The following is a 15544-nucleotide window of genomic DNA, read 5'->3' as shown; positions in this document are numbered from 1 at the left end:
TAGTTGGGATCAAGTAAAAGCTACTGTTTTATTATTACAAAGAAAAAGGAAATACTTTGTAGAAATTTGGATTATTTGATTATAATAGAGTCTATGGGAGGAAGCCTTTCCGTAATTCAGAGCTTTCTGGATAATTGGTTTCTGGATTTTTGGAAATCATTTGAAGAAAGTCTATGAAAGATGGCCTTTGCTGCCAGCAGTGAGGCTTGGGCTGCAGGACGGGGTATAGCCCCACCCCCCATGGCACTTCTGTAATTTGGAGTTTTCTGGATAACGGGTTTTCCTGATAATGGATGCCATAGTTGTACTTGATCCCAACTAAGATATAATTAATCCTTATTGGAGGCAAAACAATCCTGCTGAGTTTTATTAATGTTTAAGGGCAGAGAAACACAGTCAGATTCTGAGAGATTAGTCATCCGGCGACAAATCTCTTCTTCGGGGGGACTAATCCCCCCGAATTGCCTCCCGCCGGCTAGAATGTAAATCGCCGGCGGATGGCAATCAGTTTGCTTCATTTTCCGAAGTCGAGGAAACTTCGGGCGACTTCAGAAAAGGAATTGCTCCGAGTGCCATCCCACTGGCAATTTACATTCTAGCCGGTGAGAAGGCAGGGAAAGGCAGTTCGGGGAGTGTGTCTCTGCCCTAAAGGTATGTAGATCCAAATAACAGAAAGATCCGTTATCTGGAAAACCCCAGGTCCCCAGCATTCTGCATAACAGGTCCCATACCTGTATTAACTTACAAAAAGTAAGAGAAAAGGAGCAATTTAGACAGTTGGGTTGCTGAGTAAAACAGTAGGGAAGAACCCAACTTCCAGTGCTCCCCACTCACTGAGAAGCGACTTTAGCTTGCCAGTTTGGGAGACCGTAACCCTAAAAGTAAGGACTTATTTACAAAGATTTATTTAGCAAGTATAAAGTCCATGTACTCTGCACTGGGTGACAGTTTTTGCAACTGCCCAATCCTGCCATGCAGAGCAGAAGCTAGAAGAGGGCAGAACATCTATAGTAGGGTAAGATGGAAACAGTATGGTAAGACCGCAGGGTGGAGTGACAAATTGTCAAAGACTTTTGTGCTACAGACACTACAGATCTTCACAGGTTTGGCCAGACAGACCCTGGAAAGCTGCATTTTGTCCCCTGTATACAATCTGCCCATTATCCAACACGCACCATAAAAACCAGACCTCACTCCGGGAGGCGGATCAATCAGTTTTCTCTTTTTTATTATACAAGGGGCTGCACCCCAACTCATGCAAGATATATCCACCCAGTTGGGAAGTCAGGGCCTAAAACCTGACCAACCCGTTGCAGACTCTGCCCAAACCAAAGATGTTCCTGAGAACAAGACCTCTGCAGAGATGAAGGTGTGTGTCTGTGTACTCAGTTGCATGCGTGGGCTGCTGTACATTCCTCATTACTTGCACCGAAAATAGAAATTCAGACTAACAATGCCAATACAATGGGGCAGAAAACAGCCGCCGTGAAAAAGACAAAACGAACGCAACGGAGGGAGAGAAGAGCGCACTGTGTTTTCAGTGTCATTTCACCAATAACCGGCTTTCCTTGCAGCGGCCTAACAAAAACATTTATTCTCAGATCTCGGTCAGGCAGAAGAAGAAGAGAAGAGTCCCTTTCATTAGCCGAATTCCCCAGCACAATGGGCCATTGAGAGTGCAGTTATTTCAAGCATGTTCCGCCATTTAGCCAAGCCCCCCCCCCCCCCACTCGTAACCAAAAAAGGCCAATCTTGTACAACACAAGCACAACAAGCCGACAAAACTCAGGCACCACATTCTGTCCCACCCCGTGGCATTTCAGCTGGAACAAGCCTGTCTGCTGCACCTGGCTCTTTTCTGCGGTTTTATTATTGAAAAGGAAAAATATTCAAGGCCAAATTTAACTCAAGAAATACTATTGACTCCATATTTTGTGTGTTTTTGTTATTATTCGACACCGTTGCAACCCAATACTATTACTTACCTAAGCAGCCAGCCTCGGTGCCAACTGACTCCACCACAAAATCAGCAGCCTTTCCAGCCATACCGCTATACAGTCCCGGGCCCCAAGCACGTACCTTCTGGTCCTCAGCTTCTGGGGCAACTTGGACCTCAAATGGACTAAAGAAAGAAAGAAAGTAGCCTTCAGTGCCTCTCAACAGTTTACTGGTCAGACACTCATTAGCATTCATGTATCTTTGATTATTTGTAGTTTTTGGATTTATTTGACTTTTTATTCAGCAGCTCTCAGGTTTGCAATTTGAGCAATCTGGTTGGTAGGGTCCAAATTCCCCTAGTAACCATGCACTGATTTGAATAAGAGACTAGAATAAGAATAGGATAGGCCTAAATAGAAAACAATAACAAAAAATCCATAGCCTTCTAAACCATTTTTTTTTTTTTAGATCTAAAAGCTGGAAATAGTCAGAAGTAAAAGCAAATCATTCAAAAACTATAAAAAATTACGGATGTACTGAACCCAGGATTCCGTTAGGGATCCGGCCAAGATTCAGCCTTCTTAAGCTGGATTCGGTCAAATCGAATTCTTTTTTGTCAGACAAACAAGGAAGTCAAAAAATTTTCAACTGCGCAAACTGCATCTTCCCTCATTTTTTCCTTCTTTACATATGCAAATTAAGGTACGGATTTGGTTCTGTATTCGGACAAATCTTTTACAAGGGATTCAGGAAATTGGAAAGTTGCTTATAATTGGCCATTCTATAACATACTAAAAGTTAACTTAAAGGTGAACCACCCCCTTAAAAATAGCAAGTTATGTTGTAATATCATTGCAGAATGTATTTGGAAATGAACATATTTGGAATTTCCGGCGTGGTTTACTAGGCCAGAGCAAATGTTGGCCATACTAATTGTTTTTTCTTTTTAAAAAGACCAAGATCTCTCACTATATAGCAAACTGTCAGTAGGATGCTGGGTAGTTTGATGGCTGCTTGAGGGCCACTTGTTTGACATCCCTGCAGATGTACAGACTAAAAATAAACAACTTTTACACAATGTAATAACAATGAACAAAGGCATTTCCTGTGCAAGACTCGGGTCCCAAATTCTTTCTCTGCCCCTCCCTACAACCTGGCTTGTTTTTTTTTACACTTTTAGCCAAAGCCGCTCTTAGAAGCTCGAGATTCAGGCTGACTCCCGCCCTAGTGATTAAAGTAGTGGAAAACGGGAAACAATGGTTAGGTGATGCGCCATTTCTTAGCCACAGCTACTTACAAAACCACCTACTTTGAGCAAGTAATGTGCACAACTGAAATGTCAATTTCATTAACATAAAGCATTTCATAACATGATGTCACAGTGACCCCAATATTCCATGACACAATGGGGCTCATTTATAAACACTGGGCAAATGTGCCCCTGGGCAGCTAACAATGAAAGCAAACATCTGATTGGTTGCCATAGCTAACTGCCCAGGCGCAAATTTGCCCAGTGTTTATTAATGAGCCCCAATGATTAGAGCAATATATGTTAAAGTGGCCCCAATAATGTATGACAGTTATATAGGACACTGCTTTTGATTTGTTCTGCACCCCTTATGGGAGCAGTTTTTTGCTCCCCCTAACCATGGCTTCAGGGCTCCTACTAGTGATCTGCCGACCCAAAACCCGCAGGTCGGTCAGGTTCAGACCAACAGTTGTACAAACTATTTGGGCAGTGGGCTGTTTTGGGCTTAACTTTTCCTGCCGCCTTCCCATCCGTGACCTAACTGTGCCCTATTTCTGCATCTGGCGGCATCTATTTAAATAAGTGTGCCTGCCCCGCCCCCTCTGTGACATCGGAGACTGGTTAGGCGTGGGTACATAAAGAGAAGGAGACCCACGGGTTGAGTTGGTTGTGGGTTTTCAGTGGCAGGTTAGGGTCGGGTGGGGGACGACAATTTGTTGACCCGTACATCACTAGTAGCTACAGCAGGGGTCCCATGAGTGTAAGGGGCCCAGGAGTGTAAGGGGCCCAGGAGTGTAAGGGGCCCAGGAGTGTAAGGGGCCCAGGAGTGTAAGGGGCCCAAGAGTGTAAGGGGCCCAAGAGTGTAAGGGGCCCAAGAGTGTAAGGGGCCCAAGAGTGTAAGGGGCCCAAGAGTGTAAGGGGCCCAGGAGTGTAAGGGGCCCAGGAGTGTAAGGGGCCCAGGAGTGTAAGGAGCCCAGTAAGCCCCAAATTAATGAGCAATTTTACAATATGTTCAACTTACCAATGTTTTGGGGCCCTAAACTGAATTTGCTGTGAAACCCAGTAACATCTAGTTAGAGCATGCCAGGGTGCCCCACACTTTGGCAGCATCAGAAATAATGCAATAAGAACATAAACTGCAAAATGCACCAGTGTCCTACCTCCAACTGGGCTCACAAAGGTCATTTTGTTATGAATTTGAAACCCCAGAATCCAAAGATGGCTGCCTTCATAGCTGGAGAGCACTACAGAAGCTTATTATTCATTCAGAAATGTACCAAAAGGAAGTGAGAATGGGATTATTTTTCCTATAAAAATACTACAATTCACAATTGCAGCGTTTGCGCAGCCATACGCACCTCTTAGGGATGTGATGACCGCCCCACGTGATGGCGACCACATACTTGCCGGGAGTTGTGGGATAATACTCTAACGAATGGAGTCCGTCTAAGGAATCCGACTGTTTCAGCACCTCATCCAAACCCTCTGTCAGAGAGAGATCAAAACAAGATTTGCGTTACAGGCACTTCTAAGAGAAACAGAGAATTAATCATCACAATGGACACATTGGAATTTTCCAGCATTTTCCCCAATACCCGGGAGTCTCTCACAACAAAGATGAGGGATTCTTTGTACATGAAGGCGGTAGGGAAAATTTCTGGAATGTTTAATATTTTAGGCATTACTGACATGTGTGCAAATCTGTGGCTCACGGCCTGTCAGCAGGGAGATACACAAGCTCACTCCCCTCCTGCATGGAATCCCCCACGGGAGCCGAAAATATTCATCTTAGTCCATAAACAAATCACTGGCGAGGGACCGTCTTCCCCCCTTGGTGCTTTATTCCCCTCTACACTGGCCCTTTTATCGCCCCCTCATTTCTCAGAGGTGTCACGAAAGCATCACAAATAAATAATTAGGGTGGAATATATTTTTAGCTGTGTCAATATTGCGGTTGCTGATTGAGGAGGGAAAAAAGGGAATTTAAGGGCAGATGTGCCAAATGTGTAATAAGAGAATAAAGTAACATCATTCTGCATTCAGACATTATGGCTGGGATTCCCTCCAAACATTCAAGGCTCACAAGGCAGAATGAATGGCCCTTTATCAGAAAGGCTCATTTACAGCACTGCTGCCTGAGTAATCTCATCTAGCCAAAACAATTGCAGCCTCATTTACCAAAGTGGCACATAGTTTAAGGGTGATGGCACCCAGGGCAGGAAATCTGTGCTACTTGTAGTTGACAAATCACCTGAAACAAAGATAACAAAGGTTACCTAGAGCTCTACAATGCCTTTAAGGGTAAGGCCACACGAGGAGATTCGGGGAGATTTTGTCGCCTGGCGACTAATCGCCTCGTCTTTTGCGCGACTATCTCCCCGAACTGCCTCTGCGTTTTTCCCCATAGGCTAGAATGAAAAGTCGCGATGCGTTTTCTATAGTCGCCTGAAGTTGCCTCAGAGGCGACTTTTTATTCTAGCCTATGGGGAAAAACGCTGAGGCAGTTCAGGGAGATAGTCGCGCAAAAGACGAGGTGATTAGTCGCCAGGCGACAAGATCTCCCCGAATCTCCTCGTGTGGCCTTACCCTAAGACCCTGTACTGCTAGGCAATGACCCCTTTCTGTTACATTATAACACAACAGAATGGTTATGGGAAGTGATAAGGCACCTTCACTTTAAACATCACCCTTGGTTTATAGAATGCTGCTTGTATATATTTTTACATATATCTGCAGTCTCCTAGCCCTACCAAAAATTAGCCAGGAGGTGCCAAATAACCTAGTGCCCCAGCACACACACCTTCAACATGAAATACAAATCTTCAGCGTTTTAAAGGAGCCAAATAGTAAAAGTGAAACCCCCCCCCCTAATTTTGTAGGCAATGATGAATAATATATATGGTGCTGGTTTCACTCTGGGCTAAAACTGATCATTAACTTTGTAAATTGCCCCTTTATTGGAAGTCTCTATAGATCTGCTACCCTAAGTCTGTGTTTTTCCATGGTCCTGATGGGGGGGGGGGTGGAGGGTGATATCAATCAAACTTGCAACACAGCAGTAAAGAGTGACTGAAATTTATCAGAGCACAAGTCACATAACTGGGGGCATCTGGGAAATGTCTAGCCCCATGTTAGATTTCAAAAATGTCAGTACAGAAGTCTGGTGGAGCAGCACTATTAACAGAGGCATTTTGAAAAGACACTGAGGGATTGTAGCTCGGAAACTGGGGTTCTAGGTTAGACGCGCAAACCAGGAATTTAATATTTTTTTGGCTGAAGCCAGAACACACTTTCTAAATGAAAACAACACTCTTGCCGTTTCGCCTGCGACCCTGGGATTTCTCAGCTCTTCATATACAATAACACTTACTTGGCCCTTTGACAGAAACATGAAGGTCGCCACTTCCTGCAGTTTTCGTGTCGACCCGAAAATCAGCAGTTTCTCGGATTCTGACGCCTTTGGGCTGCAGGCCACGTCCGTTGGCTCGGCAGGCATTGGGGTTGCAGGCTGTCGACAAGCATTGTGTCATGAATAAAAGTACTGGCAACGTTCTCAAAGCTGAAATATCAAGCCCATGCGGTCACATGCGATGAAGCAAACATGGCTACTTACCCGGCATTCACTGGCATGCTCCATAGGGACCCGTCAGCTAAACAGCCACAATCCATCGCAACACAACAAATAAACATGCAAAGTGACATCTCTCTGTTCTTTCCCACTGACTCTATGTCCTGCTGGAGAGGAAAAGGGAGTTCTTCTTGCCCCCTGTACCTCATGCACCATAAATTATACTCTGAGCGCTGGAGAAATGGAAACCTGCCAAAAATGATCCAAATACTTCTGCCTAGGAATTGTTTCTGAGTTGGAATGTTCCTTCCTGGCATTTGATAAACCCAAAAATTGTGATATTGTATACTAAGCAATGTTAAAGGGGTTGTTCACCTTTAAATTAACTGTCAGTATGACGTAGAGAGGGATATTCAGAGATATTTGATTAAAAGAAAAGTCTTTTATACTTACAGGCTATAAATAAGTGGTAAGTCAAGTTAAATTTAATTAGTAGTGTAGATGTCTCTTTAATCAGGGTAGATCCCTTATTATTCATAAAGTTTCACCAGTCAAGATGCGTTGTTGGTGGTGCACCTACATCTGCCCAGAAAGTGGGATATTGGGAGTTGTACAGAAGAGGATGCTGGGAGTTGTACAGCAAAATGAGGACCCTTTAAATTGCAGTACTGTTTATCATATTATCATATTATAAAAGTGAAATAAACCCTCATACAGGGAGCTGAGATGTATAAACAGCTGAGCATGGTGGCAGTTAGACCACAGAGACCTATGATAAGGGCAGATGTTTATTTCCCTGAATATCAGGACAGTTACGGGAGCAGGAGACCACCCGACTAGATGAAGCGCAGGAGGCGCAGGGGACACAGCAGGACACACAGCAGTTAATGTCAGTGCTTTGAAGCCAGTGAGTCACACTAAACACTCCAATATGGTTTGCTTAGTAATGTAAATATAACAGGACAGCAACATGTCTGACAGCCAGTGCTCAGTACACACTCCCACAGAAGGGCCACACACATTAAATAGTTCAGGAAATCGTGTCAAACATTAAAGAATGACATTTCGTGTAGCTGTCAACCCACTGTGCCTGCCAGGATACTAACTAAGGGGGATAACCAATCAGATACCAGCTTTCAGTTGACTGCTAAATGCTACCAGCTGATTTGTTGTTATGGGTTACTAGACCTGAAGTAACTAGAAGATATGAAAGCTGATCAGCATCTGGATGGACTGATACACTAAAGGGAAGTGTAGGTCGAATCATGTAAAAGACACAAGGAAGGAAACACTGGAGTGAAAAGTGTGGTTACCCCAAAAGGGAGTAGGGTTGGCAAAATCTGCAGATGGAGTGGGCGCATGGCGAAACACCAACCACGATAAAATATGGGGTAAATGCTTAATGCATGGTGGCAAATATGTATGGGGTGTATGGGATGTATGTTCTACAACCACTAAGCATCAAAGCAAGATGAGTGCCCCCGTGTTGCATTCAATGCCAGCCGGATCTAGAAAAAAAAACTCCCAGCATGCACAGTCAGGAACTGGGTGGATAAGGATGAAAGCGGAAGTTAGAGACCCACGGGTTTAACATCCCACAAGTTTTAGTAAAAAAAGGAAATTCTATATAATGGATTTTTTTGTCTTTCAGTATTTCTCTGGCTGTCACAAAGCAGATTTTGCTTATATATTTAAACAAGTTACTTTCTGTTCAGACCCATTACCCTACAATCTATCATATAATCCTGTGCCTGGTTGCTAGGGAAACCCCTAAATTTCTTAACCAGAATCAAACCACGTGGTCAGGGCCCAACAAGCAAAGCCAATATTAAAACACAATAATGGTGCTGTTGTAACAAACCAGTCAAAACCCCCAAAAACTCTTACCCACGTGGCTCCGAGAAGACTTTTAGAACACAACAGATGGCGCAGTCCAATGTCCGATAAATGGCACCAGAGGAAGAGGAATGGTTGGAAAGTGCAGGCGTAAAGGAGGAAGCAGAGAAGAGGAGCAGGAAGTGAAAGAGGAAGGCAGAAAATAAGCAGCTAATTCTAAATGCAAAAAGAGAAAGAAATAGAGCTGAATTCCAACAGTATTGGTAGAAAAAGGGAGAGGTGGCCCAGGTTTTGGTAGTACCGTCAGGGGGGTGCGGGGAGTTGCACTTCCATTGCTGAACAACATAGGTCAGACATTCCTACTTTATATAAATATTTCCCCCAACGTGAGTTTTGCACTATTAATATTAAATACTTACAAATCATGATGGTTTTTTTTAAAATGACATACATTAACTAACTAACTAACTAACATGTTGACCATATGATACATACCTTCACCGATATTGACCAGGTAAGGGCTTTTTGGGGTGGCTTCACCTCCAAAGTTGAGGGCGATATTGTGAGGTCCAGCTTTCAAGGGCTTGTAGGTACATCGATAGACACAATTGCCTTTATCCTCCAGCGCCAGTTCTACGGTGTTGTTCCTGCCCTGGGGATCAATCACTTCAATGCCAATGTCCCCTACACCGGCTCCTGTATATGAAACAAAGGCAGATTGAGAACTGTCCCCTATTTAATGGCTGATTGACGCCCCCTACAAATCCACGGGAAATGTTGCTATACTGTATGTTATAAAAACTGAGAATTAAAGATCAAAAGGTATAATGAAGTTTAGACACGTTATGGCCTGTTTTGTCGATGTGAAGAAGGAAGGGTTTTTTGTTATTGAAGAGAAGACTTTCATCCTCCCTGCACAGGGGATTAAGCCTACAGAGGAAAGGGGGTGTCAGGAGGATTCCTAAATAAGTGGTTACCATGACAATGCGATGCTACTGCAATCCCAGGGGCCTGCACAAAATAACCAACAATTTCAGCTCACAATTAAATGATAACAGTGGGTAGCATCTTGCTCCCTACCCCAACCCAGGGGCAATCAGATTGTTTCTGATCAATTAGTCTTCTACATGCCTATAGAGAACTTGAGTGGCTGGGAATTGGATTGTAAGCTCCACTGGACAGGATCAGATGTAAATACAAATGATAATGTTGCTGCAATCTGGGAATGATGCCAATTTAAAAAATTAAAGGGCAACTCACCCAATGTAGGGGGGTCTAGTCATCTTTCATTGAAAGGGATAAAAGCTCATCTAAACCAACGGCAGCCATGAAGTCCTTATACAGAAAACACCCTAAAGTTGTAGTCACAGAGCTAACTCTTCAGCTTGTGATTCATCTGCCATTTGTTTCATATGGTTCTCATTCAGTACCCATATACATAAATAGGCTCTCCGTCGAATATAAGGGAAACAATATGTGACATCCCATGCCCTATATAAAAGCAGATATAAACAGAAGCCATGTCCTATGTTTCCCAGTCAGGGGGAGACTATCCAGAGCTGGACTGAAACACTTAATTTCACTCTATACAATTGGGTCATTAACAAGATCAGTAGGAGCTGCCAATGAATATGTCTGAGTTGCTCCTAGTGCCACAAACAGCAGAGGGTATTTGGCTTGGCTCAGCAGGCAACGTTACTGTTTCCTTTGGGATTGAAAACCTAAAATTAGCAATGTGAAGGAAAACTGACTTGGCTTTCCATGTTTAAACCGGATATTCACAGATCTAGATCTATTGACTCATGGCAGTGACTGTAAAGCAGAGGTCCTCCATCTGTTATTGAGCTAACTGGACATGGTGGGTTGCTGGGAGATGGTTATAGTACAGAACCATCTGGAGAACATCTTGTTGTCATTGCCTGTGTTCATCACATACTTAAAGTAGAAGGAAAGTCGTATCCCACTTGGGGGTGCCAAATGTTAGGCACCACCAAGTGATTGTATTTACTTACCTGAAACCCCAGACAGTGCTCATATCAGCAGAAAACTGCACCGGCTCGGGGTTATAGCAGCGAGCACTACGGAGTTATCCTCTTCCGGCTTCTTCTTTCTTCAAATTTCCCGGGGCAGATGCATGAGCAGTAGAACAAAATAGGCAACTTTTTCATTAAAGTTCAGCTTTTCTCTCTAATGCTCAAGCGCAGCAGCGAGAAGAAAGAAGCCAGAAGAGGATCAATCCGTGGTGCTCGCTGGAATAAAGGGTGTGAGTTAAGTACTTTATATACAAGTATTTGGCACCCCCAAATGAAATACGACTTTCCTTCTCCTTTAAGAGCAGTTAGACCGGAGCCAAACAGGGCCGCCAAGATTTCTCTGTCCCAGAAAGTGGTGGACAAACCTGACAAAAACTGCAGTTGGGTGCCAGTTAGTTTGGTAAGTGGATAGTAAAGTGAGAAACACAATGTGATATTCAGATTAGAATAAATAAAAGATGGAAAAGAAAGTGTATAGTGAGCCAATACCTGCTGTATAAATGTCAAAATAAGTCGGCTTATTGGCAGTGTTTCCTGTAGGCTCCAAGCCTGGCCCTTTGGCGGTGACCTTACTGGCATCTCCCTGAGCCTTCTCAACATTGACCTCAAACGGACTCTTGGAAATATGCTGCCCGGCAAACAGAACCGTGACCTATAATGGAAAAAGACAGCAATGTTGTGTTATATCAAATGGACAGACTCTTACAATGTTGATGAGGAACACATCAGGCTGCCAATACTCATTGCTCATTACTGGAAAGGTAAGTATATACCAGTGATCCCCAACCAGTTGCTCATGAGTAACATGTTGCTCTCCAACCCCTTGGATGTTGCTCCCAGTGGCCTTAAAGCAGGTGCTTATTTTTTAATTCCAGACTTGGACGCAAGTTTTGGTTTCATAAAAACCAGGTGCACTGCCAAACAAAGCCTCAATGTAGGTTGAAAATCCACATGGGGCTACCAAATGGCCAATCACAGCACTTATTTGGCACCCCAAAACATTTTTCATGCTAGTGTTGCTCCCCAACTCCTTTTACTTCTGAATGTTGCTCACAGCTCCAAAAGGTTAAGGATCCCTGGTATAAACTAGAATATTCTCTAAAACACATATTATCCGATTGACTCTAAATACTGCAGGAAGGATAATGAATTTAAGGGAAGCTTAAAGGAGGAGTAAAGGTTAATAAAATGGGGGTGACAAAATTTTGGGTGCACTCCAATGAGTAAAATTTCCTGGGGGTGTCTTGCATAAAAATCACACTGGCCTGGGAAAGATTCTTGAAGGCACCACCATGTTGGCGCAAACTGCCAAAGTATCTCCTTCACCCGCTGTGTCTGCCCAGTTAAGCTAAGGGGATACTTGGGTAATTGGAGCCAACATGGCAGCACTCTTCAAGAAAGAACCCTGGTCCATTGCAATTTTTATGGGAAATTCTGAGCAGCCCCCAGTGTATTAACCTTTCTTTCCCTATTAAATGAACTTAGCATGTTACCATTTGCAGTGACCAATCAGTCGGCCACATTAACTGAACTGCTTTTTATCTGCTTAACTGACAACCTGATTGGAATTTGGGCACACTTTGCCCCTATTATAATATTATCTCCAGAAACCTTCCTCAGACAATTCCTGTATGCGATAAGTCTAAACTGTTATCTGGTTGCTAGGGTCAGTCACCACAGCAAACAGAAACTAGACTGATTATCACTATGGATGTCATTTCTTATTGTGTACTTCCTCTTCAGACCTACTTCTATTCAAATCCTGCCATTCTAACAATGGCCTGGTTGCTAGGGTCAGTAAATTTAGTAACCGCTTCTCATTATGAGTTAGTCTGGGGTATTATTCATGGAACTGGCCCTGTATTTATCCTGCCATGTGTTCTGGGGTATTATACATGGAATTGGCTCTGTATTTATCCTGCTGTGTGTTCTGGGGTATTATACATGGAATTGGCTCTGTATTTATCCTGCTGTGGGTTCTGGGGTATTATACATGGAATTGACACTGTATTTATCCTGCTGTGGGTTCTGGGGTATTATACATGGAATTGACACTGTATTTATCCTGCTGTGGGTTCTGGGGTATTATACATGGAATTGACACTGTATTTATCTGCTGTGTGTTCTGGGGTATTATACATGGAATTGGCACTGTATTTATCCTGCTGTGTGTTCTGGGGTATTATACATGGAATTGGCCCTGTATTTATGATAGAATTGGCACTGTATTTATCCTGCTGTGTGTTCTGGGGTATTATACCTGGAATTGGCCCTGTATTTATCCTGCTGTGTGTTCTGGGGTATTATACCTGGAATTGGCTCTGTATTTATCCTGCTGTGTGTTCTGGGGTCTCATACATGATACTGGCCCTGGATTTATCCTGCCGTATGTTCTGGGGTATTATACATGGAACTGGCACTGTATTTATCCTGCTGTGTGTTCTGGGGAATTTTTTCATGGAATTGGTCCTGTATTTATCCTGCTATGTGTTCTGGGCTATTATATATGGAATTAGCATTGTATTTATCCTGCCGTAAATTCTGGGGAATTTTTATGGAATTGGCCCTGTATTTATCCTGCCATGTGTTCTGGGTTATTGTTTATGGAACTTGGATAGTAGGAATGAATCTAAGTATAAAACCTTTTTTAATTAGCCTATACAAACACAAAAATCACCAACCACCTATGAGCCAAGGCACTATCTGTACGTTCTTCCTGTGCCTGCGTAGGTTTTTATCTGGGTACTCTTGTTTCCTCACAAACTACAAATACATACAGGCTAATTGGTCCCTGATAACAATGAACCATCTGTGTGTGAATGGGATAGGGACCTTAGAGTGTAAGTGCCACTGGGGCAGGGACTGTTGTGAATGATATTTAATTTCTATACAGTGCTGTGGAATATGTCCGTGCTATATAAATAAAATAGACAGCAATAAATAGCCAGCAAGTACAGCCAACCTGGGATTGGGGGAGCCGTGCCCAAAACAGATTTACTGTTCTAAAAATCTTGAGGTTGATTTATTATCAACATTTCAAGAACAAGAGGAAAACTTATGGTCCCATAACTGATAATAAACTAATCTTTTCATGAGCCTAAAGCTGCCAACTGGCCTGCTCTTCAAAGATTGAATTTGGAATGTTGGCAGTCGCTTGCATGAGAGCGAGGAAAAGAGAGAGGGTTGCATCTACTATAGTACAATATATATGTTATATACATGTAAGAGACCCGATATCCAGAAAGCTTGGGACCCGGGGTTTTCCGGATAATGTATCTTTGCATAATTTGGATCTTCATACATCGTCTTCAAGAGAATCATGTAAACATTAAATAAACCCAATAGGCTGGGTTAGCTTCCAATAAGGATTAATTATATCTTAGTTGGGATCAAGTACAAGCTACTGTTTTATTATTACTCAAAAAAAATAGTTTTAGAAATTTGGATTATTTGGATAAAATAGAGTCAATGGAAGACTGCCTTTTCCGTAATACGGAAGTTTTTTGGATAACAGTTTTCCAGATAACGGATCCCTTACCTGTACTTAGTTTCTGGCACAGTTTTAATATTTATTCTCAATTAGAAGCCAAAAGTTGGTTGCACCAAAGAAAAAATAATTGCCTGAAAGGTGTTTGCAACTGGACTGAAATTTGAAATAAATAAAATACAGAATAACAGAATAGAAAGTGAACTGACCAATTGAAATGTTGCTTAGAACTGGCCATTCTGTAACATGCTAAAAGTTATTTTTAAGGTGAACCACCCCTTTTATAAAGCTGTTTTGCACCACTTGGGTGAAGTGTTTCTCTTCTGCGCTGCAACACTTCGTACGATTTTGAAACAGGAATTTCTTTTAAAAAATGGCCGCCCTCTATTTCAAAACATAAAAAAAAACCCCAGCACTTTCCATTATATATTTCTATGTTTATCAAAAAGAGGTTGAAAGTGTAAACGCTTAAATCTGCTCTTTTCCTTAAGAAACATCTGTTTTAATTTCCCTTCTTTCCCAGTAGATTGCCCTTAAGTGCAAGGAGAAAGGTACTGGGTTATTTGAGGCTGGCTGGTTCAATGCCCAACACTTTGTTCCTGGAGACACTGACCTCCACCGGGCTGTTTCAATCTATATTTTCCATTTCAGAGAGATTAACGCAACTGAGGCTCGCTGTTACCCCGTCTGAGGCCGGCACACCAAGCTCCTATGAGATAATGTATATGGCTTGGAACAGCACTACAAGTCCACTGACAGCTAAAAAGGGGATTTTAATTCAGTTATAATTACTGGCATTTCATTTAGGTCACATGAATCCCCGGCTTTGCCTGCTAATGCCAGATCATGTAAGGGCCTGTGCCAAGCTATGAGCTTTTTTGTTTCCCTTGGCACCAACTGACAGAACAGTTTCTGTATTAATACAGTCGCTTTCGGGGCAGCTCCTATAGCACTACAAGTGGGACTCAACCAGAGAGCGTAATATGGAGAGGCTCAGGGCCCCTTTGTACCCCCTGATATTGAAGAATCACCATTCCTGGGACCATCACCCACCCCTTTAGGACAATTCCAAACCCAGAAATATATTTGTACTTTCCTGATAAACCAATTAATATAGCTTCATGACTTCAACTGAAAAGAAGAAAATAGGGCAACAACTGTGCGAGTACAAACCCCAAAGTAATCCTTATAGAGGTGGTTCACCTTTAAGTTAACATTTAGTATGTTAGAGAATGGCTAATTCTAAGCAACTTTTCAATTGTTTTTCTTTTTTATAGTTTTTGAATTATTTGCCGTCTTCTTCTGACTCTTTCCAGCTTTCAAATGGGGGTCACTGACCCCATCTAAAAACAAATGCTCTGTAAGGCTAAAACATGTATTGCTATTGCTACTTTTTCATTACTCATCTTTCTATTCAGTCTCTCCTATTCATA

At 42.6% G+C, this 15544-nt stretch overlaps 1 protein-coding gene across 4 annotated transcripts in view; it reads right to left on the bottom strand.

Annotated features, from left to right (window-relative positions):
• flnb.L (filamin B L homeolog) overlaps positions 1 to 15544 on the bottom strand; it is a 159246-nt gene that overhangs the window by 80684 nt on the left and 63018 nt on the right. For all 4 annotated transcript variants that reach the window (XM_018241908.2, XM_018241909.2, XM_018241910.2 and 1 more), the window contains exons 7-11: positions 11114 to 11276; positions 9087 to 9287; positions 6558 to 6695; positions 4546 to 4672; positions 1986 to 2122 (exon numbers count right to left, since the gene is read on the bottom strand). In XM_018241908.2, the coding sequence (XP_018097397.1) occupies positions 1986 to 2122; positions 4546 to 4672; positions 6558 to 6695; positions 9087 to 9287; positions 11114 to 11276 (766 nt within the window). The remainder of the gene's footprint in view (positions 1 to 1985; positions 2123 to 4545; positions 4673 to 6557; positions 6696 to 9086; positions 9288 to 11113; positions 11277 to 15544) is intronic.

The sequence above is a fragment of the Xenopus laevis genome, chromosome 4L (assembly GCF_017654675.1).
Source record: "Xenopus laevis strain J_2021 chromosome 4L, Xenopus_laevis_v10.1, whole genome shotgun sequence".
In the NCBI taxonomy this organism is placed as follows: domain Eukaryota; kingdom Metazoa; phylum Chordata; class Amphibia; order Anura; family Pipidae; genus Xenopus; species Xenopus laevis.
The sequence above is the reverse complement of the archived record's forward strand: the minus strand, read 5'-3'. Positions and strand labels throughout refer to the sequence as shown.